This window comes from Lethenteron reissneri, chromosome 46 (assembly GCF_015708825.2).
Source record: "Lethenteron reissneri isolate LAM-NWPU_2019-01 chromosome 46, ASM1570882v1, whole genome shotgun sequence".
NCBI lineage: Eukaryota > Metazoa > Chordata > Hyperoartia > Petromyzontiformes > Petromyzontidae > Lethenteron > Lethenteron reissneri.
This window is the reverse complement of record NC_083824.1, coordinates 1,628,728-1,655,774: the sequence shown is the minus strand read 5'-3', so window position 1 is coordinate 1,655,774 and position 27,047 is coordinate 1,628,728. Positions and strand designations below refer to the sequence as shown.

At 51.7% G+C, this 27,047-nt stretch overlaps 1 protein-coding gene across 4 annotated transcripts in view; it reads right to left on the bottom strand.

The window, feature by feature from the left end:
* LOC133354065 (transducin-like enhancer protein 4) overlaps nt 1–26,698 on the bottom strand; it is a 49,482-nt gene extending 22,784 nt beyond the window's left edge. For 2 of the 4 annotated variants that reach the window (XM_061570616.1, XM_061570618.1), the window contains exons 1-9: nt 26,268–26,698; nt 16,533–16,630; nt 10,532–10,595; nt 5,889–5,933; nt 4,988–5,050; nt 2,978–3,052; nt 2,122–2,422; nt 639–664; nt 220–342 (exon numbers count right to left, since the gene is read on the bottom strand). In XM_061570616.1, the coding sequence (XP_061426600.1) occupies nt 220–342; nt 639–664; nt 2,122–2,422; nt 2,978–3,052; nt 4,988–5,050; nt 5,889–5,933; nt 10,532–10,595; nt 16,533–16,630; nt 26,268–26,291 (819 nt within the window). In that variant the 5' untranslated portion in view covers nt 26,292–26,698. Of the gene's footprint in view, nt 1–219; nt 343–638; nt 665–2,121; nt 2,490–2,977; nt 3,053–4,987; nt 5,051–5,888; nt 5,934–10,531; nt 10,596–16,532; nt 16,631–17,290; nt 17,343–26,267 lie in introns of those variants that run through there. The other 2 variants (XM_061570617.1, XM_061570619.1) reach the window with 2 other exon arrangements.
* Nucleotides 26,699–27,047: the final 349 nt, after the last annotated feature.

Here is a 27,047-nt window from a genome sequence, read left to right as displayed (position 1 = left end):
AGATTTGTGGAGAAGTTAACCAATTCCGTTCCTTAAATAGAGGTGTAGAAGCCTATCTGTTAAACCAAAAAATATATAATTTCGTTGGCGATGACGCCCAGCGTCATCGGGTGTTCACGGCAGTTCGGCTCTCGCCTTTTCACAAGGACAACAACAAAACAACAATATCAACAACAATGTCCTCAAGGGAACATGCCCGCGGGTGGGCGGGCGACTCACATAATGGTTGGCCGCCGGGTCCTTGATGTCCACGCGGTGCTTCTTGGCCTCGCCGCCGTAGTCGGCCGAGAGCCGAAACTTCTCCGCGTCCCTCAGACTGCCCGACGGCGAGATGGATTTGCTCTGAGACGTAAACAAAAAGAACGCATGCACACGGACACAAAGACAAACACACGCACAAATAATTAAAACTCCAGTCTGCTTTCGTCGCATCAATCGGGGCAGCTTGCCCTTCACGCCTGTGTCTCCCACGCTCCACGACGATTGGCCAGTGAATGAGTTGCCTCTGAATATTAAGAGTTGCCTCTGGGTAATAAGAGTTGTCTCTGGGCATTAAGAGTTGCCTCTGATACGGGGTGAGAGTGTTGGCGCCGCCCCGCGTGACTGCGAGTGAGGAGCGAGCGGTGTGCGACTCTCACCACGCGCATCTCCCGGTCGCTGTCGCCTTCAGCGGATGTCAGAGGCAGCGGCGATGCGGCAAGGGTGGGGGGATGGGGGGCAGACAAAACAGTGGGCGGGGTATAGACAGAATAGAACCACCCACACCGTCACCTTGTCCATGCTGGAAGCCAAGGCTCAAGCTCCCCTGTCATCATCACACTCGGTCCACCCTTTCTCCCCCTGTTCAACTTTGTTTTATGGCTGAGCGAATACAGTGACGTCATCGCTTTAAATGCGTGCGTCCCCGGGCGTCCGACACGACCGTTTGGGGGATTCACATTCACGACCTCGCCCCAGTTGGCTCGCCGATCACTTTGACTCCAAAACGGTCCTCGGATTTCCGACGGCGATCGTTGCCCACCCCCGTGCCCCTCCCCCTCACCCCCCCTTTCATACTTCTTTCGTACCTCACGTAGCCAACCATGCTAATTAAATCCTGACTGCGGATCGATTGATGCGGCTCTGCCCCCCTCCCTCTCCTCCTCCGATTCCCCTCCAAATGTTTAATTCCATTTTACCGAGCTGCAATATATGGCAATGACTCTCCGTAAATTATAGACGGACTCAAGTGTCATACTCCTATTATATTATACATATAATATCTAATTATATAAATAATCGATGCCTCGAGTTTACTATCTGGCTTCTGGCTGGGCTCCTGTGACTCCGTTGTTGTTAGTGGCTGCTGGCGGGGCCGTTACCAGTGAAGCCTGCTGGTCACCTGACGAAAGGAGATCGGCGGAAGAAGTTTGGAAGACGTATAATTGATTAAGTCTATTATGATTTGTTATGTGGATGAGCACCTGTTTAGCCAGTTGCCCGGCAGCAAGGGAGTCGACCGACATTGCCGAGGCAATAAACAGCATCACCGACTGGCACGGTAATTATTTCACCAGAATATTCTTTAAATCCTCCAGAATATATATATAAACCCTCACAATGCATATCACCTTGGCATGTTATTGTGACGTAACAGAGTGGATTACTGTTCGTGCTCTGAGTTTAGGAGGGTCTCGTGAGAATCAGAATAAAAATATTTACTCATACTGGAGGAATCCTATGGGCTACAAAGCTCTTTTACACAGATGTCCAGCAGAGCACAAACACGACAACCGTGCCTTTGGATGCAGAGCAACAACGCAATCTCTACTCGTTGATATATAAAAAAAAGATGAGATACTTCGTTCCGAATTTCTTCCCCCGCACAGGCCCCCCCCCCCTCCCACCACTGCAAGCGTTACCACCGTGCCACCGTCCTACCGCCCGTCAAGGGTTATTTAAACGGCGCTGTCGCCCGATTCGACTTTATTCGCGAACTGAAGATATTGCCCCAGCCTCAGGTGGCAACAAGGTCAGGATTGGGCCGGGCACCCACAGACTAAATCCTCGGGTTTGGGAGCTTCTGTTCTCACGATCGCGGCTTGAGTCCCATCTCACTAGTGTTTAGCTTCCAAATCATACCTCGCTGGCCACGCTCTCCTTGCTGTTGCTGCTGCTGGTGGTGGTGCTGCTGCTGTAGGTGGAGCTGTCCCTGCAGGAGGCCATGGTGGCCCTTGTCGGCAGGTAGCTGGTGCAACAACGAGGCTCCTAGCGGGCCCGACAGCACCATCAGTCCACCTCCACCACCGCCGCCACTTCCGGTACCGTTGGCGCCGGCGGGCGGCGTGGGCATCGCCGGGGGCGGCAGCGGCGACGCGTGGTGCTGCGGGAGAGCGATGGCGCCGTGGGCGTGGACCAGGTGCTGCGCCTGCAGCTGCTGGTGCTGCGGGGAGGGCGGGGTGGGGGAGGAGCCTCTTGAGAAAGAGCCTTGAGACTCAGTGGAGGCTTTCCTGGGCAAATAAACGACATCGTTACGACCAATTACTACCGCTGCGGTGAAAGGTGCTGGGTGAACGATGGCGGTGGAGATGGCGGTGGCAGGAACTGTGCGGTGGTGGTGGTGTTGGTGGTTGCGGCGGCACGGTCAGCAGTAGTGGTGGTGATGGCGGTAAGGGCGCTGATATTGATGGTGGCAGAGACAATGCGAGTGCAGGTGGCTAGGAGGCAGCGGCAGATGTTGCAATCGGCTTGGTGGTGTTGTTGGGTGTTGGTTGTAGGGGCAATTGCAGTAGTTGTGATGGGGTTGAAGGCAGTGGTGGTGATGGTGGCGGTGGCAGGGATGATGGTAGTGGTTGTGATGAGGTTGACATTATGTGGTGACAGTGGTGGTGGTGATAGCAGGGACAATGGTGCTGTTTGTGTGCCGGGGTTGAAGGCAGTGGTGGCGATGGTGGTGGTGGTGTGTGCTAAGGGGGCGTGCGGGGAGCTGGGCACGTACTCCGATGGCGGTGTTCAGCTCCGCCATGGTCACTTGCTTGGCCCTGTCCACCGCCTGCAGCACCTGCTGCTGGTGCTGAACAACGCACACGCGCACACATCAGTACAAAGATCCCCCAGTGTAGCCTTAACAGACCGCTGGGACAAGTGCTACTAGCAAGTAGGCCCGGCCGCCTTTGTCTCCTCAGAGGAGATGTTTACATCCTGCACCAGTTACTCATTTGAGGCTGAGTCGACCTAGGGGAGGCCTAGGACCGGTTTAGATAATCGTCACTGGTGTTTAGCTGTGCGCGTGCACACATGTGGATGCACGTAAATGCACACACACACAGAATCATCATGTTCCCATTATGGTCTGTGGTTCTCGTACGTCCATGGTCTGTGTGTAAACAGCAGTTCACGCCATGGCAGGTGCTGAATGCTCTGTGTGTGGTTCGTGCTGCTTGCCGTGAAAACTTTTCCACAATAGTCGGCTGGCCAAGTAAAAGGCTGTTATAATTATGTATCAACTAATCAATATCAAAAAGACAAAAATCCCCGTATAGCCAACACTGGCTTTTGGGTCAAGTGCTGTTAACGAGCACTGATGAAGCCAAGAATGGCGCAACAAGGGGTTTGTGTGGTATCGTGCCCGGCCACCTTTGTCTCCCTAGTGCTGTTGTTTACACATTTTTAAGGCCGAGTCGACCTAGGGGAGGCCTGCGACCGGTTCAAATATTTGTTGGCGATGTTGGCCTTGACCGGGAGTCGAACGTGGGTTGCTGGGTTTGAAGCGCAATGCACTAATCACTGCGCCGCCGCTCCTCACTACACACGCGTCGTGGAGGCAACCCCCACACACTTTCTGGTGCGGTGCACCAACTCCCTGCGCCTTCTCTCCACCTTCTAGCAGCAGACAGAGGCTCTTGCCTGTCCGAGGTGTTTAATGGGTGACAAAGAGCTGAGGGTGTTTGTGACCCATGAGGGGACTTGGGGGAAGGGCCTCTCTCCACAGGTCCTCACGAGAACTCGGCACTGGCTCGGTCCTGGCACAACAACAACCGCCATTCGCCACTAAGTGGCGGAGACGTCACCACGGCGCTTGTGCCAGGCTATGTGCCACGTGAAGTGTCGAACGCCCGCCAGCAGGAGGTCACGGGGCAGACCCAGGTGCCATGGATCGACTAACTGAGATGACTGGCCGATGCACCACCTGTGTCCCCTACTGTGCCACCTTGCTGTGTTTTAGCCGCCCAGCTCCTCTGCCCTCCGTTGTTGTTGGAGGGCGACTGCCTCCAACTGCCCAGGAGCATCCTTCACGAGCCTCCTCTACAGAGGCCGATCTTGACACCGCTGGTACCAGTTATTGGCAAGTCCACTCAGCTCCACCGCCACTTGTACCACATCACTCCACTGATGGGAACGGGTCCAGATCTTTCAATGATTTGTGAGCTCCTCACACAATCCAGCCTGGTTAAACCCAGGATGGGTTGTAGGCAGGCCAGCCTGAATTTTCTCACCGGCGAAGATGTCCCATTAGGGGGGTCCACGTTTCACAAGCATAGAGAAGGGAGGGCATGACCGTGGCCAAGAAGACCCGAAGCTTTGTGTTGAGCGACAGACCAAGTAGCTTCCACACAGCATTGTGCAGCCGATGAAAAGATGTTGCCACTCGACTGATTCGGAGTGAGACTTCTGCTCTCAAACTGGAGCTGGTCATAAGCACACTGGCGCGCGCACGCACGCATGCATGTGTGAGCGTGCATGCACACGCATGCACGCGCACCCACACACACGCTCACACGAACGAACACGCATGCACGAGCGCACACACACACGCTCACACGAACGAACACGCATGCACGAGCGCACACACACAAGCACACACGAACGAACACGCATGCACGAGCGCACACACACACGCACACACACAAAAACATACTGAGCAACCCATCCATCCCGTCGCTTGTGCCGCTGCCAATACCAGGGGCCCGACCCCCCGCTTCCCGCTCGTCAGAGGGAAAGCACTTACTTCTGGAGCGAGGAACGGCATTATCTGCGCACATATCGCGTTGAGCCTCTTCACGATCTCCATCTGAAAGAGACGGAGGAGGCGAGCCTGGCGTGAGTGCTCACGCGAGGCGACACACGACTGCCAGGGGAGGGCGGGGGGGGGGGTTCGTTTGTTTAACCAGCAGAAGGAGGATGTTAGTGATGATGATGCCGGGACTCAGGGAAGTAATGAGGTTGGCGTGACCCGTGCCGTGGCAAGCCTCCACTCGTGAAGACGTCCCTCGGGGATGGCTCGCCACCGCCGCTGCCGTGCCGTCGGGGTCATCACCGCGCGCGTCGCGAAGCGACGACGGCTCGCCAAATTACGCTCCGTGCTCTGGAGGCGTCTTACAGGAGATGAATAGGGTTTAAAAAAAAATTGGCTCGGATCTAATCGGTTCACGAAAAAATTGTCGGCAGCAGTGCTCCGAAACGTCGGGGGCGCGCCGCGCGTCCCAACGAGGTGCGGTGCGGCGGGAGAAAAAAAAAACCCTCTAAACCTCCGTACGCCGGGGTCCGTAATGTGCGCCAGTGTGGAGCCAAGGAGTGAGTCTGCGAGCGCCAGCGAGGGGCGTAGAGCTTAAGAGTGAGATATCACTCTGAAATATCACTCCACCGCCCCACTTAACCACTTTTCGCTATACTACTGCCTAGCCACTTAACCCTATTAATGCCTTTTTTTTTGTATAACCCACACAAGACGATCGCGGAAACTATATTTGAGCAATCGCGTGTTTTTCTGTGCACGAAATGTTAATGACAACCGAGGATAAACCTACTGCCCGAAACAAACCCTAGGGGACCCACTCACCCCTCTTAGCGGGGAGACACCGACACCCACCCCACAGCCCCCCACCCCCACAGTCCCCAGCCCCACTCACCTGCTTGTGCATTTCGATGTTGAGGCCGTAGGACATCTCGTAGTACTACCGAATAAAACACAAACACACGCAAAGACAAAGATACCCGGTGTAGCCTTAACAGACTGTAGGAGCAAGTGCTGTTAGCGAGTAGCACCTATCAAGGCCGGCACTGCACACGAGGGGGTGGGTGGCCAGCACCACTCCCGGCCGCGTTTGTCTTCCCAGTGGCGAGGTTTATACACCGCACCAGGTACTCAATTGAGGCCGAGCGGACCTAGGGTAGGCCCAGGACCAGTCCAGATAACCGTCACCGGTGTTGGCCATGAGCGGAAATTGAACCCGGGTCACTGGGTTCGTAGCACGAACCCTCCCCACACACACGCGCACACGCACACGCGCGCGTTTGGCACACAAGGGGGGATGTTGCGGGCATCCCCGCAGGTGGCCGCCACGGCCCCGGCCCCCTGAGCTCACCCCAGACCCATGTCCTGTTTGCGACGCTCGCTCGCTCGTCTCCCGACACGGGACTCACGCTCCCTTCCTGCTTTGGCAGCAGAAATCGGTGCCGAAGTCAAAGGGAGCGCAGAGCGCACGCACCCCCCCCCCCGCAGAGGAGTTCGTGCGAAGCTGGTTTCGCTCACCGGCTGAAAGCCGGGCGGCCCATCAGTACCATCACAACCCCACCGTGCTTTACTTTTTGAAGATAATCATCATTTGAGCGCATTTTCATCGCAGCGGTTGATTCTGAGGAGGGGTTGCCATTCCCAAGGCCTCATGAAATAAATCACGCGATTTTATTTGACGTGATGGTGAACGGTTTGGTCAAATCGTGCTGTGTCACATTTACCGCCCGTACCTTCACCGTGCCCATCTTGTTGTTTCACTGTGGAGCTGTCAATACTTTTTTTTTCATCAAAATGCGAATTGCAATTGTTCAGCATTTTGAGACGTATACTGCACAACCGACACCAGAGTATAAAAAAAACGTAATTATTCGTACGTAAAGAGTTTTTGTTTATTTTGCCTTTGCGAATAAAAGGGAACGGTTCATAATGGGCAGCAGCAGCAGCGGAGTGGCGCTGCTGCTGCTGCGCCGTATGATAGCAGATACATCTCCGGCTCCAGGTTGACTCTAACGGCGGGTCACGACCCACAGGGTCAGGGCTAAGCTGTCCTGGATCAGTGTCAAAAGTTACAAATGGTCAGGAGCTGAATGCCAATGTCGAGGTCTGCTGGCCACGAGAGAGCTTCGGGAGAGACTTCGTGCAGTTTTGCCATTCCTCCTCCGTTTAAGGAGTGTAGGCTACAGTGATTTACTGTGCGGTCCACAGTTTGGGTTGTACGGTTAAAGAAGCACCGCTGTGGCTGGTCTTCATTTTTGCATTTTATTTATGAAGCGGATGTGGGCAGCGACCTATTGATGTTCTGATGCGGTTGATGGTTCCACCACCGGAGTCTTCGAGCAGAAATGTCAAGGCCCGGAGGTGCGATGTGTGGATATCGAATGAGGTGTTTATTCGGGACCTCCGTGTTATTCTGCGTTGTTCGCCAGCCTTCTTCCAGATCTAGGTTGAGATTCTAGGATGGTAACAGCAGCGCGATGCCAGCAGGGGGGTCGTGAGGTGTACAGTCAGTCCTCTTTGCGTTCCTGAAAATGTCGCGTTGCGTGAACACGCGACGACTTGGCCTGAGCCTGAACATAATGGGTTGATGAGCATCGTGCCGATTAGGCGTACGAGAGAAACGGCATCTGGTGATTTTTTGACAACTTCAGCAGTAGGCCACGACGATCAAATGGAGTCGTAGGCAGCAGAGGGCAATCGCTGCTGTTGCCAATCTTCTGTTTGTGACGCAGGAAACCAGTTTTTGAGGGTGGCGAAGGCAGCCATCCGTTCGCAGCAGCTATGGGCAATTGGGAATCTGGCTTGTTCGGGAGGCAGTTTCATCAGCTTGGAGGTGGAGGACCAGAGGGATATCGTGACCCTGTAGCTGGAGTGCAAGTCTTGCGGCTTTCTGCGTTTCAGAATTACGATGCCTTTGGCTTGCTTCCAGTAATAAAATAACATAAGAACTATATAAGCGCCAGAACCAACAATTGTGCCCGTGGCTTTGTGTGTCCTACGCTGCTGTAAGCTCACGTGAACACACGACAAGAGCCCTACAGCCAAGTGTTTACATTTCCTGAACTAGGCTCCTCCAAGTTGCACGCCGGCTTCGGGAAATACGTGTGAGCTGTTCTCCAACACGAAGGGTTGATACCGCTCATCGAGAGATACGAAAGGATGCTTATGTCTCGTCACGTGATGGCGACGGTTCAATTGGGATTTAATTTGAGGAAGGGGGGTCGGGGGGGGGAAGAAAACGAGAATGTGCAGGGCTGGCAATGGCGCCCGCTCAGCGCGTGGCTCCGTGGTCTCTTGAACTCACGCTACAACGACTCTCCGAGCGCCGCCAATCTAAACTAGAAACTAAACTATGTTTTTATTTTACCAGGTAAGGCCCACTGAGCTGAATAGCTCATTTTCAGAAGCAAACCTGCTTATCACAAATGATAGCTCGACGAAGTGGCTTATCGCGTGGAAATGTATAGCAACCAAATACTCTAAACGCCTGACATTGATTCTAAATGTGGAGAGATAAACCGGAAGACCCGGAGAAAAATCCACGCAACCACGAGGAGAGAGACACGCAAACTCCAAATATACAGCAGGGGTCAGGGTCAGGATCGAACCCACGACCTCCTGCATACCTGGTGAGGTAGTCAACATCTCGCCACCATGCAAACTCCAAATATACAGCAGGCATCAGGGTCAGGGTCAGGATCGAACCCACGACCTCCCGCATACCAGGCGAGGTAGTCAACATCTCACTGGATAGAGAGACCCACGACCTCCCGCACACCAGGCGAGGCAGTCAACATCTCCTAGCCACCGCGGCACCCAATCTCTCCGCATCCTGGCAGAACGCGACGCCAATCACGGCTGGATGTGGAACGCGTGCGTGGCGGTGGGGTTTGGAATCATTTCTTCGTGCGACCCCACCGTGACGGCGAGAGCCGGAGGCGCGACGGTTTGGGGGGGGGGGGACGACGTCGACGGCGTGGAGACCACGGCGGCGGTGGCAGCGGTGCCGGCGTGTTTGAAGGCGAACGTTGCCGCCTGAGCACACACGCTTAACGGAGCGTCATCTCGAGTCAACCCGCCCCAGCAAACACTCGCGGACGCCTTCAAAGTGCCCCTCGGGTCAACCCTTGACAAACGTTTCAAAAGGCAAATGGCGAGAACCGACTGCGACCCGTTGCAAATCCGAGTAAAATTTACGGGATAACGGCGACGCTGTTCAAGATACGCACGGCCAGCCTTCCTGGGGCACAAACAACAAAGATCGATTGGATACCAATAGAGGCGCTGCCACGCAATCTTCTTTTGTTATGTCGGGTTGTGGGGGGGGGTTGGTGGAGAGGGAAATAAAGCGGAGAGCAGCTCACGAACCTCACGTCGCCCTTGCAAAAAGGGGGCGGCATGTCATGGGCCTGAGTGTTTAAGCTGATGTTGACTCGTTACGCGGGTGACGATCCCGTTAAACCGGTTGCCCGCCTGTGATTCGTGGGAGATCCGTGGTGCAGCAACAACAAAGACAAAACACATCGACGTTGCAGAGAATGGGCCTGTCATTTCATCTTCTGGTAAAGTATTGAGCACCACTACTACTTGTTGATATTTATTTTACTTTAACCGCATTTCAACCCAAAGGTTCGTTTACTCCACTGTGACAATAGTGTCCTATTAAACCAGGGGTTGTGAACCTTCACTTTACTGAGGCGGCCGAATAGGATATTTTAAAACCAATGGTGAGCCACACAAAGTCAGTCACTGCACGACGCTGCGCTTTCAGATACGCTTCTGCGGCCGTCTGGAACACTCTTCCTTCAGATATTTGGAAGTGACTGGGAGCTATGCACTTTTAAATAATCTAGATTGAAAACTAATTTCTTTTGAACTGATTTTAGTTTGTTGTCCCCCCCCTGCACCTCCGATTAGCATGTTTGGCTACGTACGGTGCGAAAGAAGTTCAACACACATACGCATATTAGTTGACACAAAAGTTTAAACCAGGTGGGGATTCGCATGCATTCACCGTGAGTGCACCACAACCGGGAACACGAGAGCTGACTGAGCGCAGCGCTATCAACATGTCAAAAAATATTCCCCACCAGTGCCCGATTAGTGCGGCGAAGATGCTTGTGGTGATGGATAAATATAATTCTCGAGCCGTTTCAAATTGGATGGCCTCACGTGGCTGCGGGCCACGTGAAAGAAATTCGCGGTCCGCGTGAAATTCATTTGCGGTCTGCGTTAAAGGAATTTGTAGTCCATATGAAATGAATTTGCAGTCCATGTGCATGTGAAAATGAATTTTGGGGCCCACGTGAAATAAATTTGCGGGCCACGTGAGACAAAGTCACAGGCCTGATGTGGCCCGCAGTCCATAGGGTCCACCCCCGCCACAACTCCGAACGCCCACACGTGGCCCAATGCGTTTGTAATTGGTCGCCATCCGCAGAGCAGCGAGTTAGGCGTGGCGGTGGCAATGACGAGCCTCACGCAAGGGTTCACTGTTGGGTAGACGCCACGCGGGGTTGTGTGGATTGACGCTCTCACCATCACGTAGTGCCTCTGAATCTCCGTCTTCTCATTGCTGAGCTTCTCGCATTCGAGCTTTAGACTGCAGGAAGGACGCGGTCGGCAGGGGTGGGGTGTGGGTCGGGAGGGGGGGTGGAAGGGGGTGCAAGACAGAGTGTAACCCCCCACACACACAATCACCGAGGCCACCAACATCGATCAGCACCCTCCGCCACGCGAGCGTCACCGCGCCCGCCGCCTTTAATTAAAATTAAGTGATTACGCGCCGTCCTGCCCATGCGTCTCTCTGGCACGCGGCTGTGCCGAGAATCTTAAATGTGTGGAGCCGCGGCAGCGCCCGAGCATGACCGACCCCACAGGGTGGCACAGGGCGGCACAGGGCCGCACAGGGTGGCACAGGGTGGAACAGGGTGGAACAGGGTGGCACAGGGTGGAACAGGGTGGCACAGGGTGGCACAGGGTGGAACAGGGTGGCACAGGGTAGAATAGGGTGGAACAGGGTGGCACAGGGTGGCACAGGGCCGCACAAGGCGCACAGGACGGTGTTTCACCTCTGACCGTCACCTGCAGCAGCGCACGCGAAGCTAACGATCACACGTGTGGAGTTGTGCGCAGCCAGCCACTGAAGGGGGAGGGGGGTGTTGTTTTCCAATGGTGGGGACCCCCCCTCTGTTTTGTCTCCTTTGTACTTCATGCTTTGTTTATTTTGTGCTCCCACTCCCACCACAACCCCCGGGTTTGTGTATTTTCGTGGTGCAATTACATGAAGAAAAACGTCCATACTGAACACTTGAGAATGGCCGACAAAAGTAGATATCACAGAACCACTTCTGAGAACCCATCAGGTGACCTCTTATCCACATTCCTCCCCTCTTGAATGGCAGTCAAACCGATATATTTTTACAACTCTCAGAACTTGTAATTTTGGCCAAGAAAGTGAAAAAACTAATTTAGGATGATGGTTTTCTTTTGGAGCTGATGGCCATCAACTCACTCCACAAAATCCGGTGCAATCACAGGCTTAGACCTGGACTCGAGCACATTGTCTCAGTGGTGCCGGCTCAGCGTTTTATGAATTGGAGCCACTCGCTCATCTCGTGCTCTTTAATGTATTTTTTTAATAAAAGAACATACGGTGATATGATTGGCGCCATGCTGACACGGCTAGTGAGGCTGCCTCACATGGACACTGTGCTCGCCAAAAAGTTCACCCACGTACCGCGCCTCCCCTGGGCCAGCACGGTGGCGCAGTGGTCAGCGCCTTACACCACGAACCCCAGCGGTCCGAGTTTGATTGCAGGCCTCGGCGAACACCAGTGGCCAGGGCCGGATTAATATTTTGTAGGCCCCTGGGCTACAGGTACTGTGAGGCCCCCAGCAATATTTTCAAAAGGAAAACAAAGTAAAAGAAAATGTATTTTTACAAGGCTAACAACAAATGAAATTCAGCATTCACAAATGAAAAAACTTTTCACTTAATCTCTGCCAGTGGCGTGTGACCTCTGAACCGGTCCAGGACACCCTACACCCCTTCACCAACCCGCACTGACAAGGCCTGGGTGAGGTATGGCTAAACAAACCCCATGACCGCAAGGCGTGGCGATGATTAGACGTCCATGTACGATGCACCTCCTGGGTAATGTCGTATGTGGAGGCATCGCGGTGGCTCGGAGATGTTAACTATCTCGCCTTGTATACAGGAGGTCATGGGTTCGATCCCAACCCTGACGCCTGTATATTCGGAGTTTTCAGGTTCTCCCTGTGATAGCGTGGACATTTCTTTGGGTTTCCTCTCCACATTTATAATTAATAAGTGGTTAGGGCATTTGGCTGCAATGTGATAAGGCACTTCGTTGAGCTATCATTTGTGGCCAGGTTCGCTTCTGAAAAAAAGAGCTAAAAAGCTCAGTGGGGGCCTTACCTGGTCAAATATAAATGTTTACGTCGCGATTGCCCACGCGGCAGGAAGCCCACGATCCAGCCCTCCGTCTCCGCTATTTGGCGGAAATGTTCTCGAGATTGTTACAACTCACACTGCCAGGAAAGTAGTAAGTGTCTGCCCATTATTATTTTTGAAAATGAACCCCCCACTGCCATTAAAATGTTCGCTGTAACATGACGAATAATGAGACTTTTCTTAAGTAAGGCACGAACAAAACAATTGCAAACACAGCCGCAATTTTCCTTTCAATAATGCCGATGAATATTAATTATTAGCGCGTGACATATTTGCGTTTGGGATTATTCTGTGCATGTGAATTCTGGCGAGGCCGCGCTAATGCCATCTCCCCGGTTGAGAATGCGTCTCGGGCAACTCCCGCTCGGGTATCGTACGTGTCAACAACCAGTAAGGGTTCAAACACAGTGAAACTCCGACTGAAAACCCTTGGGGAAAATCCCAATAAACTGAGGTAGAAATCCAAGAAACCAGAAAGGAAAACCAATAAACCGAGCGGGAACCTCTAGAAACTGGGAAGGAAACATAATAAACCGAAGGAACCCAAATTAACCGAGAGGGAAACCCAAATATCCCAAGAAACTGGGAAGAAAACCCAATAAAACGAAGTTAACCCAAAGAAGCTGAGAAGGAAATCCAACACATCTCAGAGGAAAAAACAAATAACTGAGGCACAGAAACGTTTAACTTTGATGCAGTAGGCTCTTTAAAAAAAACGAGATTGTGCACCAATAGGGGGCTAATATCCACCACTTAGTGAACATCCCCACGCGAAATGAAATAATAATAAGACAACCCTTGGATAGTTACTCTTTGGTTATTTGGGTACAGTCACGTAGAAAGAAAAGAAATTAAATAACAGAATACGACGTTTCAATTGCAACACAAGCAATCGTCATCAGGTAGAAAACAAACCTAGTAAACTTAGAAATGTAATGTAATGCAACAGAGAGTCGGTTAATACACAGTTAACGAATAGCCTGGTTGATTACGTTCTTCCTAAGATTGCTAAATTAGAAGTTAAGTGTGATATTTTACTAAGTTTGTTTTCTCAAACTTCCTACTTCTCTCTCTAAAATTGACCAGACTTCGAAAGGTCCATTTGCTCTTTCTCTCCCATGGCCGCTACGGGGTGGATTTCCACACAACTCTCTTGAAAATTTACCAGGCTTGTATAGGTCCATTTGCTCTTTCTCTCCCATGGCCGCTATGGGGTGGATTTCTACACAACTCTCTCATTGAAATACTAATTTCTCTACTCCACCCCACCCCCTCTCTCTCTGCCCGACCTCCCCTCTCTCTATTTAAGGCCTCGACACAGAGGCGTTGTTTCTCTATGTGTCTATGTGTTGTCTCCTCTTTGCTTGTGTGTGTGTCTCTCTCTCAAATTTAGCAATCTTTGGAAGAACGTAATCAACCAGGTAGGGTGTTGACTGTTGTGTTAGCCAACTCTCTGTGTTGTATTGCATTATATTTCTAATAATTGGTTCTTTACCCTTCTATCTGGCAACAAAACTGACACCTTTTTGCAAGGAGTCATGTTTGCATAGACCGCAATACCTGCAGTCATAAATACAAACAAAAGACATAACTCTGATAATGTGCACTGTCCTTGAAGTTGATTGGTCCACACCCGAGACAGCTTTCCTTCGAGCCTAGTCTCATATGGGTTGGACCAGATGACGCCAAAAGGCGCACAACTCAAGGACAATGCACCATCAGAGTATGAGAGCTCGGGCAAGCATCTACACTATGGGGACCTCATAGTGTAGATGCTTGCCCCGAGCTCTCATACTCTGATGGTGCATTGTCCTTGAGTTGTGCGCCTTTTGGCGTCATCTGGTCCAACCCATATGAGACTAGGCTCGAAGGAAAGCTGTCTCGGGTGTGGACCAATCAACTTCAAGGACAGTGCACATTATCAGAGTTATGTCTTTTGTTTGTATTTATGACTGCAGGTATTGCGGTCTATGCAAACATGACTCCTTGCAAAAAGGTGTCAGTTTTGTTGCCAGATAGAAGGGTAAAGAACCAATTATCATATTTTTACTGGCAAATGAGGTCCTTATATTTCTAAGTTTACTAGGTTTGTTTTCTACCTGATGACGATTGCTTGTGTTGCAATCGAAACGTCGTATTCTGTTATTTATTTTCTTTCTACGTGACTTTACCAAAAGAACCAAAGAGTAATTCCTGCAGTCACGAAAGCTTCAAATTATCATTGGATAGTTGTCATTAGTTTCCTGCTGTTTCCTTTTGGAGCCGACCCTCACAAGATAAGACCAGAACCACGGTCGGCAGCAGCTGGCCGTGCACCGCTGAGTGTTCGTCAGGTAAAAAACAATTTCCGGGTAAACAACAATTGTCAGCATCTACATCATTAAACCTCCTTTGCCAGTACCAAAATATAATAATAGGGTTTTCCCCCTTTTTTGGAAACAAAACTGAAACCTTTTTACAAGGAATCATGTTTGCATTAACCACAATACTTGTGGTCATAATGCAAAAAAACACACTCTGATAATATATGCATTGTCCTTGAAACTGATTGGTCCACACCAGAGACGGCTTTTTCAGCCTCGTCTCAATTGGTGCTCGACCAGAGGACGCCAAAAGTAATTCAGACTCGGGATAACCCCGAGCCCTCCTCTGGTCTAGCAACAATTGAGACGAGGCTCAAAAGAAAGCCGTCTCTGGTGTGGACCAATCAGTTTCAAGTCAAGGACAATGCCATATACTATCAGAGTGTGTTTTTTGCTTGCATTTTGACCACAAGTATTGTGGTTAATGCATACATGATTCCTTGTAACAAGGTTTCAGTTTTGTTGCCAGAAAAAAAGGGGAAAAACCCTATTATAACAATTGTCAGGTAAACAACAATTGTAAAGTAAACAATAATTGTCAAGTGGCCAAGTAAACAATTGTCAGGTAAACAACAATCATCAAGTAAACAATTGTCAAGTAAACAATTGTCAGGTAAACAACAATCGTAAAGTAAACAACAATCGTCAGGTAAACATAAACATGAAAATCCATGGCGCAGCCGCGAGACAACTTGGCACCGTCAGAGCCAAGCGTGGAATCGTTGGTGAGACGCGACGACGCGTGGGAGGGGAGTCGGTGGATCATCGCGCGCTACCTGCGCCGTCAACACCAACCCGCCAAGACCCCGAGCGCCAAGCTGAGCGAGCGAAAGTAGCGCGGAGGTTCGTGGTTCAAGCGCACGGCCACCCCTGGTTAATACTACAGGCGTATTAACCGTAAATACTACTACGCCGTTGGCATCAGAGTGGACATTATCAAAAACCCGAAAATTACTCGGTTGTAATCCCGAGTTTACCGACCAATGCCCACTATTTAGGCCAGTGCTGCATCACATCTTGGCACACAGGGACAGCTGCCATACGCTTGGGGGTCCCCGAGGATCAATCGAGAGAAAAACTACAGTTGGGGCATTGAATGATCTAGATAGTCAGTTCTGCTATAATGCTGCGTGTTGTTTTTATTACGCGAATTGGATATAATGCAATTTTTCCATAACGCGTATTCTTCGGGAATGCAAACTATCGCGCCATGGGGGAGCTGACTGTATTTAATAACTGCTTTTAGAAGCTGGGGGCATTTCAGTGCCGCACAAATGCCAATCCTTATTCCCCAACTCCTTATCTATCGCGACCTCGTACCGTAAGCGCTCAACCCGCATATACCAGCAACGGCTGTTGACGCCCTCGCTGGAACCAAGTTGAATAAGCGCCACTGGTGTTCAACATTGCAGGCACATTTACTGACTTGACGGGTAAGAACTTACAAGATGGGTCTAAGCCATCAGCGTGAAGGGGGGGTGGGCTTAGGCGCATCGAGGACCCCTCTCCCCACCCCTTATTCCCAAAACCCCGGAGATGTGAGGCCACACCAAGTCGTGGGTGGTACGGGCAGCTCAAGCCACGCCGGTCACTGGGAAGGGCCTTGCGCAGGTCGACCGCCCGAGCGAGACGAATCCAGCCAATGGGTCGGCACCTGGTGGGGGTGCCCCCGGCAGGTCACCTGGGCGTGGGCTCTCACCTGTGGTACTGCGCCTGCAGGAACTGGAACTCCTCTTTGATGCGGTCGCAGGCCTCGTTGATCGCCGCCTTGAAGGGGGGCGCGCTCTGCGGGGGCACCTGCGGAGAGCGTCAACGATAACTCTCAGCATCGGACCTTGCCTGGTCGCGTCGGTGAAAGTCGATCGAGGCTCGCAAACGAGATTACATTTAACGACGCGCTCGGGTGTACAGCAGTGCGCGTGGTGTGTAAAAACCCTCGGCCTTATCCAGACCACCAGCTCAAAAAGGACTGAACGTGCGGCAATTTTGTCGTTTAGTCCATCGCGTGGACATCATTGATTGCACTGTAGTGATGAGTCCGAATGAGGATGAAACCGGTCTACATTTGTGTCTTCGTTTCACCAGTTGCCTGTCACGATGGCATCTAAACGCTGTTATTAAATACCTCAATCATTCAACGTTAACCACGCTACGCCACTGGCCGGCGACAGTCCACTTCACGGCGACAGAAGAAGCTGAGGGACCGAGGCGGGGATGGCATTGCCGGGCGGTGGCGCGTCTGCAACCTGTTGCAGAGGTTCGCGGCTCGAACCCAGTGCCCACTCTGGTCATCGCTGCGGTGCGCATTAACCTAAAATAAACAACACCAGCCGTCCACTTCACGGTGGAGGTTTGAGATCCCGCGTGCGTGGGCCTCGTGTGCCAACGCCAAGGTCAACATTCGGCACTTTTGAAAAATACACCTTGCAAGTTTTTTCACTGGGTCAAGCTACGTACCGAATCGTCGTTTCCCCGACCGTGAAGGCTTTTGGCAGATGGTTACAACCGTCTGTGAAACAGCAAACAGCGCCACCGTGACGATAGCCTCGCGCTACAGGAATGGCGCGAATACCAGCCGTACCAAATAATAATAATAATTGTTGTTGTTGTTGTGCGAGCCTCCAGGGCAACAGCGCAGAGAGCTCGGGGGGTGAGTTCACAACCCCTGGTGAGCCGGCCAGTGTTCTCGCTTAGCACGGCCGCACGCATCGGGGCACACGCACAAAGGGGAATTAAACCCCGATTGTGCGGGTGTCAAGAAGGGACTTAGTTTGCGTTTTTTTCCCCCATCCTTCCTCAATGAGAATTTCTAGATTTTCAACGACCATGCATGCACGCGTGTGCCCGTACAAGCGTGTGCGGAGAGCGGCAGCGCAGTAGATTGCGAACCCAGCGACTCGAGTTCGATTCCCGCTCACGACCAATAACAGTGGGCCTCCCATAGGTAGACTCAGCCTTACATGAATACCTGGTGACGGTGTGTAAACATCAGCACTGGGGAAACAAAGGCGGCTGGATGTGCCGTGGCGGCCTCGATGGCGCTTTTCTGTGGCAGATTTGTGTCAGAACAGCGCCACGTGTTTAAGCAAAATAAATAACATTGACTTGACTTCATAGGCTCTGGCTAACGACACTTGCACGAGCAGTCTGTTAAAGGTCTGGCCGGGGGATCTTTGTCTTTGCATGACGAGTGAGTGTGTGTGTGAGTGTGAGTGTGCGAGGGTGTGTGAGTGTGTGTGAGAGGGTGTGTGTGTGAGAGGGTGTGTGTGTGAGTGTGTGTGCGAGTGTGGGTGAGTGTGAGTGTATGTGTGAGAGGGTGTGTGTGAGTGTGTGTGTGAGTGAGTGTGTGTGCGAGGGTGTGTGAGTGAGTGTGAGAGGGTGTGTGTGTGAGTGTGTGTGCGAGTGTGAGGGTGTGTGTGAGTGTGTGAGTGAGTGTGTGTGTGAGTTAGTGTGTGCGAGTGTGTGTGAGTGAGTGTGAGAGTGTGATATCTGGCGAGATTTGCACTTCTCAAGTCCCTGAGTGAGTAAAACATCGAACCGGAAAGAAGCGAGGGCTGAGCGCGCCAGACGTAAACAAGCCCTCGCCCTCTCGACTTTCTTTCAGGAAACCGACATCGATTTCCTAACGATCGGTCTTCTTCAGTCTGGGTCCAACGACATCCGTCAATCTTCACTCAGCACGTGGGGCCGTTTGGGGGGTGAAGTCTACGAAGAGACAGCAGTAAAATAAACGCCGGAGAGAGCGGAAGGTAAACAAACATGAAACAAGTCGGTGGTCGCATTCACAGCGGGCGAATGGAAAAGTGGCGAGCAGCCTTTGGGAGCTCCCGGAGGGGTTCGCGAGTCGTGCCGCGTTTCTCTCCGGCCTCGGTGAACGAGACGTCAAGAGGTCGTCGCGGAGCCTTGCCGGCGATGCCGTCACACAGCTTGGCCATTGCTTCCTTCTTGCTGCTAGATCCTGTCGTTGATGTTGCAAAGTTGGCACTCTGACCTCAGGAGGACGGCTCTTCGCAGTTTCATCATCACCACCGTCTGTCTGGCTTTGGGTGACACTCTGCTGCTGATGTCCAATTCACCCTTGAAGAAGCGTTCTATATAGCTCAACGGGCTTCACTCGGGAAGTAAACTTCTGATTCTGCGGTCTTCTCCCATGGTCACCAGCCTCTGGGTGCCACTCCGATGCCCGTATCGACAAAACCTGCCCTCTGTCTTCACCATGCACACCACGCGTCCCACCAATCACCCTCCACACCACGAGTCCCACCAATCACCCTCCACACCACGCGTCCCACCACTCACCCTCCACACCACGCGTCCCACCAATCACTCTCCACACCACGCGTCCCACCAATCACCCTCCAAACCACGTGTCCCACCAACCACCCTCCACACCACGTGTCACACCACTCACCCTCCACACCACGCGTCCCACCACTCACCCTCCACGCCACGTGTCCCACCAATCACCCTCCACACCACGTGTCCCACCAACCACCCTCCACCCCACGTGTCACACCACTCACCCTCCACACTACGTGTCCCACCAATCACTCTCCACGTCACGTGTCACACCACTCACCCTCCACACCACGCGTCCCACCAATCACCCTCCACACCACGTGTCCCACCAACCACCCTCCACACCACGTGTCACACCACTCACCCTCCACACCACGCGTCCCACCACTCACCCTCCACACCACGTGTTCCACCAATCACCCTCCACACCACGTGTCCTACCTATCGCAAATACCTCCGTCTCCCCCCATTTACACCTCCAACCCTTTCGAGTTGCGTTCCAATCACGGCGCCACCCAAGTTGCTTACCCTCTTGCCCTTCCCGAAAAGTTTCCCAGCCGCCTCTCCGCATGTAAATTAGATGGAGCTCATTCGGCACTGCGGGCGAACGCGGCCCCCAGTGCTGGTAAATTCAGCCCAGCGCCGCCGCTCCCCCCCATCATCACCATTCACACAACCAAGCGAGATCCATTGATCACGCGGCTGTCCTTCAACCCGCAGAGGGTGAGAGCCCTTACCCTCTATTGCAACAGCGGTTTGTCCGACGGACGCGATCGCCTTCCCCCCCCCCCCCTCCGGCATATGAACGTGGAATTTACACCACTGTGGCCAAGATGCTGTGAACGCCGACGCATCGAAGCTCACGTGAGCCTGGAAAATAACGTTTCGACTTTGCAACGGAGACGCCGGATGACGGAGCATCCGTTCATGTCGATCGTGAAATTAATGAGCACCGAAACTGCACTGATGTTAGTAGTAGTGCGGTACAAACTGAAATAAACGAATCTATTTTTTCTATTTTACCAGGTGAGGCTCACTGAGCTATGTAGCTCTTTTTCAGAAGCGACCTGGCTATCACAAATATTAACGAAGTGGCTTATCATGTGTAACTGTAAAGTAGCAGCCAAAGACTCTAAACGCGTGATGTTGATTCTAAATGTGTTGGGAAAACCCGGAGGACCCGTAGAAAAATCCACGCAACCACTAGGAGAGAGAAAAACACGCAGACTCCTAATGTACAGCAGGCGTCAGGGTTGGGATCGAAGCCACGACCTCCTCTGCATACCAGCTGAGGTGGCTTTGTCGCTCGCTTTGTCGCTCGCTTTCCCCAAGGAGCTCTTGGGCACGCGGAGCGAAACTCGAACGCCGTGGCTTCTGAGCGAAAGCTCTGGCAGCATGTCATGATCTTTGTTCACCGACCGATTGAGTGCCCACTGAGAATACGCGTTTTTTTTTGCAAGAGGCTGATGGGAATGTGATAATAAATACATTTTAAAACACCCCACCACCTTTGTTAAACTACCTCAAACATTAGTCAACTTCATAGTATCCCATCACAAAGCAACGTTAATAAATACTGCCCAAACATATGAAAAATTATTGGCTTTACCCTTTCAATGCCGGAGAGGGTAAGGACCAAATATTGTGTCACCATAGAGAGTACTACTGCCCAAACAGTCACTCACACTTAAATTTCGATTTAAAGCTTTCGAGACTGCAGGGATTCATCTTTTTGGTTCTTTCGGTAAAGTCACGTAGAAGAAAAGTAATAAAATAATAAAAATAAAACACACTAAAATAATTATCACGACGTTTTGGCTACAATGCAAGCAGCCGTCTTCAGGTGAAGAATGAGACACTGCCAAGCTAGGAGCTTATATATAAGCTGGGTTGGAGGTGGAAGAAGAGCGCCTTAACAAAAGAATGTGCATATCAATAGGAATTTAGCATATTCATGGGAAATGCGTAGGAGGTGGGCGGGGGGGTTTCAAAGTCATATTATGCCCATGCACTATGCAGGATCAGCAGCACCGAAGGGAGGGGGGCAGGGGGTAGCATTGACAAAAGGAGGGAATGTTAATAGTATGTAGAAGCAATGAAACATGTGAATGGGAGAGCGGTGGCAGGAGACCCGCAGCGGAGCAAATAATGCATTCCCTGTGGAGAACACAAGATACACAGTTAATGCCAGTGAGTGGACTGCGGTCTGAAAGTCACCGTAAACGTGAACAACAATCAGTTAAGATCCGAAATGGTTTATTACGTCCTTCCAATGATTGCTGAGCCAGAATCCATCTTCTCGGTTGAAATTGTCTCTGTGTTTGTATATGTGGATCGCCTCATGAACGAATCTCTCATGGTAGCCAGATGGCTTGCAGAGAACCTCTGTCTTGGAGAAGTCAATGTCATGTGAGCCCACTGAATTGTAACAGTGATCTGCCACGGCTGAGGTGTTTGTCCTACCGTGTTTCAGGTCTGCTTTATGTTCACGGATGCGGTCCGAGACATGTCGTTTGGTTTCTCTAATGTAACTGCTACCACAGAGGCAACTTAGTTTGTAGACGCCAGGGTACTGTATGTCTGGAACCACGTCTTTTACAGACGGGACCAGATCACGGATTTTATGTACTGTGTTGAATCGGACCTGAATCTTGTGTTTAATCAGGATTTTGGAGATCTTTTTTGTGACCCCAGCAATGTAGGGTAAGGTGATGGTTTTGAAAGGCTCCTCAACAGGGTCCTTCTTGATGGTTGGAGTGATGGCTTTACGGATTGTGTAGTCGGAGTAACCATTAGCCTTAAGAGCTTGGCGTACGTGTTTGAGTTCACTGGCAATGTGTTCCTGGTCGGAGATGCATTGGGCTCTATGGTATAGAGTCTTGATGAGGGAGTTCTTCTGGGATGGATGGTGGTGGGAATCCGGTTTTAGGTAGGCATCCATATGGGTGGCTTTCCTGTAGACAGAATGGCTCATTGAACCATCGGGTCTCCTTTTAATTAGGACATCCAAAAAGGGTAGCTTGCCATCTTTTTCGACTTCCATGGTGAATCTGATGGCTGGGTGTATGGAATTGATGTGGTCGAGAAATTGGTCTAGAGCAGGCCGGCCATGTGGCCAGATGACAAAAGTGTCATCTACGTACCTCTTCCATAAGGTCGGGTGTAGAGTGGCAGTCTGGATGGCGTCAGTTTCAAATTTCTCCATGAAAATGTTGGCTACAACCGGAGATAGGGGGGAGCCCATTGGGGTGCCCTCAGTTTGCTTGTAGAAAGTTCCATTCCAGGTGAAGTATGTATTGGTTAAGCAGTGTCTCACCAGGGGGGGTACCCCAGTATTCAGTCCTTGATGAACCAAGTCTTCAATGATCATCATGGACAAAATAGAATACAACAACAAGATTCAGGAACTACTCAACGATGGCAGCTATACAAAAATAAAAAGAGACCCCACCAACAGCCTCGTCTCTAAAACCAACAAAATCATTTCTGCTTCAACCGCATTAATTGATCAGACCAAACAGTTCTCGTTGAAACCTTCTGCAGCCAGGCCACCAAGATTGTACGGCTTGCCAAAGATACATAAAGAAGATACACCTCTTCGTCCCATTGTCTCTACTATTAACTCCCCCACCTCCAAACTGGCTCGTTTTTTGTCTGAAATCCTACGGCCTTTCACTGGAAAAACCACCTCTGCGGTACTAAACTCTACTGACCTGGTATCGACAATCAAGGGGATTTCCCTGTCCCCAGACGACCTGCTTGTAAGTTTTGATGTGGTTTCCTTGTTCACCAAAGTTCCTGTGCCTGACACCATCGCAATCATTGAAGACTTGGTTCATCAAGGACTGAATACTGGGGTACCCCCCCCTGGTGAGACAATGCTTAACCAATACATACTTCACCTGGAATGGAACTTTCTACAAGCAAACTGAGAGCACCCCAATGGGCTCCCCCCTATCTCCGGTTGTAGCCAACATTTTCATGGAGAAATTTGAGACTGACGCCATCCAGACTGCCACTCTACACCCGACCTTATGGAAAAGGTACGTAGATGACACTTTTGTCATCTGGCCACATGGCCGGCCTGCTCTAGACCAATTTCTCGACCACATCAATTCCATACACCCAGCCATCAGATTCACCATTGAAGTCGAAAAAGATGGCAAGCTACCCTTTTTGGATGTCCTAATTAAAAGGAGACCCGATGGTTCAATGAGCCATTCTGTCTACAGGAAAGCCACCCATACGGATGCCTACCTAAAACCGGATTCCCACCACCATCCATCCCAGAAGAACTCCCTCATCAAGACTCTATACCATAGAGCCCAATGCATCTCCGACCAGGAACACATTGCCAGTGAACTCAAACACGTACGCCAAGCTCTTAAGGCTAATGGTTACTCCGACTACACAATCCGTAAAGCCATCACTCCAACCATCAAGAAGGACCCTGTTGAGGAGCCTTTCAAACCCATCACCTTACCCTACATTGCTGGGGTCACAAAAAAGATCTCCAAAACCCTGATTAAACACAAGATTCAGGTCCGATTCAACACAGTACATAAAATCCGTGATCTGGTCCCATCTGTAAAAGACGTGGTTCCAGACATACAGTACCCTGGCGTCTACAAACTAAGTTGCCTCTGTGGTAGCAGTTACATTGGAGAAACCAAACGACATGTCTCGGACCGCATCCGTGAACATAAAGCAGACCTGAAACACGGTAGGACAAACACCTCAGCCGTGGCAGATCACTGTTACAATTCAGTGGGCTCACATGACATTGACTTCTCCAAGACAGAGGTTCTCTGCAAGCCATCTGGCTACCATGAGAGATTCGTTCATGAGGCGATCCACATATACAAACACAGAGACAATTTCAACCGAGAAGATGGATTCTGGCTCAGCAATCATTGGAAGGACGTAATAAACCATTTCGGATCTTAACTGATTGTCCACTGCGGGTCTCCTGCCACCGCTCTCCCATTCACATGTTTCATTGCTTCTACATACTATTAACATTCCCTCCTTTTGTCAATGCTACCCCCTGCCCCCCTCCCTTCGGTGCTGCTGATCCTGCATAATGCATGGGCATAATATGACTTTGAAACCCCCCCGCCCACCTCCTACGCATTTTCCATGAATATGCTAAATTCCTCTTGATATGCACATTCTTTTGTTAAGGCGCTCTTCTTCCACCTCCAACCCAGCTTATATATAAGCTCCTAGCTTGGCAGTGTCTCATTCTTCACCTGAAGACGGCTGCTTGCGTTGTAGCCGAAACGTCGTGAGAATTATTTTATTGTCTTTTATTTTTATTATTTTATTACTTCCCTTCTACGTGACTTTACCGAAAGAACCAAGAAGATCACTCACACTTGTTGACAAGTGATGTGACAGTACGTTCAGGCGATCCACTTACAGACACCCCACTACACTCACACACTGTAGCACAGTATCCACATCAGCTGCAGGCCTCCCGTAAACCACGCGACTCCTCGTGTGGCCACTCCCAGTCTCAATCCCCTCCCTCTCCCCGCCGCCCGCTGTGAAAACAGACGACGCTCCATGACGCATCGAGGCCCTGATGTTGAACTTTTTTTCACACCGTGATAATCAGAGGTGCGGATGCAGCCTCTTCCTTCCGATCCTCGTCTCTCCTGGCTCGTTGGTCCCGTTTTTCAATTCCTTTAACATCCTTTTCCTCTCGTTTCCCATTCCTCCTCTACTCCCTTCCCCTTCCCGTTCATTGTTCTTCCTCACTAAATGACATCCTCGGCTCTGCACACAATCCCGCGGTGTGGTACAACGGGGTGCAACGTTTTCTCTTTTGATAAATGACCGTCGAGAAAAAGCAGTGTGTTATCTCGGAGCCTCTGCCAATCTCAACACACGTGCACACCACGTCCTCTGTGAGAAATTGGAGCCACCACTTTCACAGCGTTCAATCACCTGTTGAGGTCGTTGGAAATCGGTGGGGTATCTGTAAATTGATCGCCGTGCACATTTGCAGTTGTAATTCAGGCCGTGCTCATGAAGCCATTCAGTCAGCGGCGACTTCCTCCTCAAATGAGTACTGCCATTGAGACATCGGTGCTCGCCTGTTAACAACTCTGAGCCAGTGGTTGGAAAACCACGTCACTATGGCGGGAGCGAGTCTCCCCATGAGACAACCGTGGATCACGTCGCTGCAATATCAAACCTCTCAACCCACGCGGTTTACCCCGGATTCTGCTACAGGGAAATAGAGTTTTCAGATCCATACGGCGTACAGCCGTTTCATCTATACGGGCAACAAAATATTCATTGTCTATTTGTTTGTGTGTCTCCCTTGTGATGGGACTTTGTAGGATGAATGCTGAGATTTATAAGGGCACGGGGTGACCAATAAGGTCTGAATTGGTCTGTAATCAGGTAGGGCACTGATAAGGGATTGACAGGAATGCAATAGTGGCACTCAATGTAACGACCTCGATGCGATGATGGGGCCGAGTCAATCCTCTCAACCGGGATTTGAATTCGTAACTTTCCGATTGGCTCCACAACTGGCGGACATGGCGACGTGAGGTCAACGTTGGCACGTGCTTGGAACTGTTGGAACAATGTTGCACCAACGTTGTTCCAACGTTTACAGGGCCGCTGAGTCCACCGTGCTCATTAAGGGATGGAGGTGGAGTAGGGTCGCCACATGCCCGGGTGCCACCAGCAAAGTCCGTGAATTGGCATCCGTTTGCGTTGGGTGGCACGACTTGATTTGTACCCAGATCTGGGAATCGTGATTGCTTGGAACTCCAATCACACAGCAGACGGTGGAGTGACGTTTGATGCCGGGCCGAGCTGTGGACCGAGGAGCACGTCCCCCGGGTTCGCTCCGCGGGAAGGGGGCGGCGACCCTTGCGCTGATGAATTAGTGAACGAGTAGTTACGTAACTGAGTATGTGAAGGACTGAATGAGTTAATGAATGAGTGAATGAGTGCATACGAAGAGTACATGGCTAAGTAAATGAGTGAGTGAATTAGTACGTGACTGAGTACGTGAATGACTGAATGAGTGAATAAATAAATGAGTGAATGAATTAATCAGTGATCTGGACCCCAGCTTAGGTGAACCCCGGCGTGCCGGTGCGATACTCACGGGGTGTCGACCCTGCGAGAACATCCTCCGACTCCTCCACCACCTTGTCCACCGCCTTCTCCACCACCTCCAACTCCTTGTCCACCTCCAACTCCTCCACCTCCAATTCCTCCACCTCCAACTCCTTGTCCACCGCCTTCTCCACCACCACCAACTCCACCACCGCCTCCACCACCGCCGCCGCGCACTCGCGCCGCCCACACAGCTCCGCGTTGTTCAGCAGGAGACAGAAACTCCAGACGGAGACCAACAAACAAACTCCGCGGCGTCGTCAACGACTTCGCACGGCGGCGCCAGCGGTGACGACGACGGCGGCAGCAGCAGCAGCCATCACCATCCGTGCCTGTGAAGCAGCCAGCCACCGCTGTCAGTCACCCTCCTCCGCGTGTCACCCTCCTCCGCGTGTCACCCTCCTCTCCGTGTCGCCCTCCTCCCCGTGTCACCCTCCTCCGCGTGTCACCCTCCTCCCCGTGTCACCCTCCTCTCCGTGTCGCCCTCCTCCCCGTGTCACCCTCCACCGCGTGTCACCCTCCTCCCCGTGTCACCCTCCTCTCCGTGTCGCCCTCCTCCCCGTGTCACCCTCCTCCGCGTGTCACCCTCCTCCCCGTGTCACCCTCCTCTCCGTGTCGCCCTCCTCCCCGTGTCACCCTCCACCGCGTGTCACCCTCCTCCCCGTGTCACCCTCCTCTCCGTGTCGCCCTCCTCCCCGTGTCACCCTCCTCCGCGTGTCACCCTCCGCCCGTCACTGGCGCGCGCGCACGAGGAGTCGGTGGGGCGCCG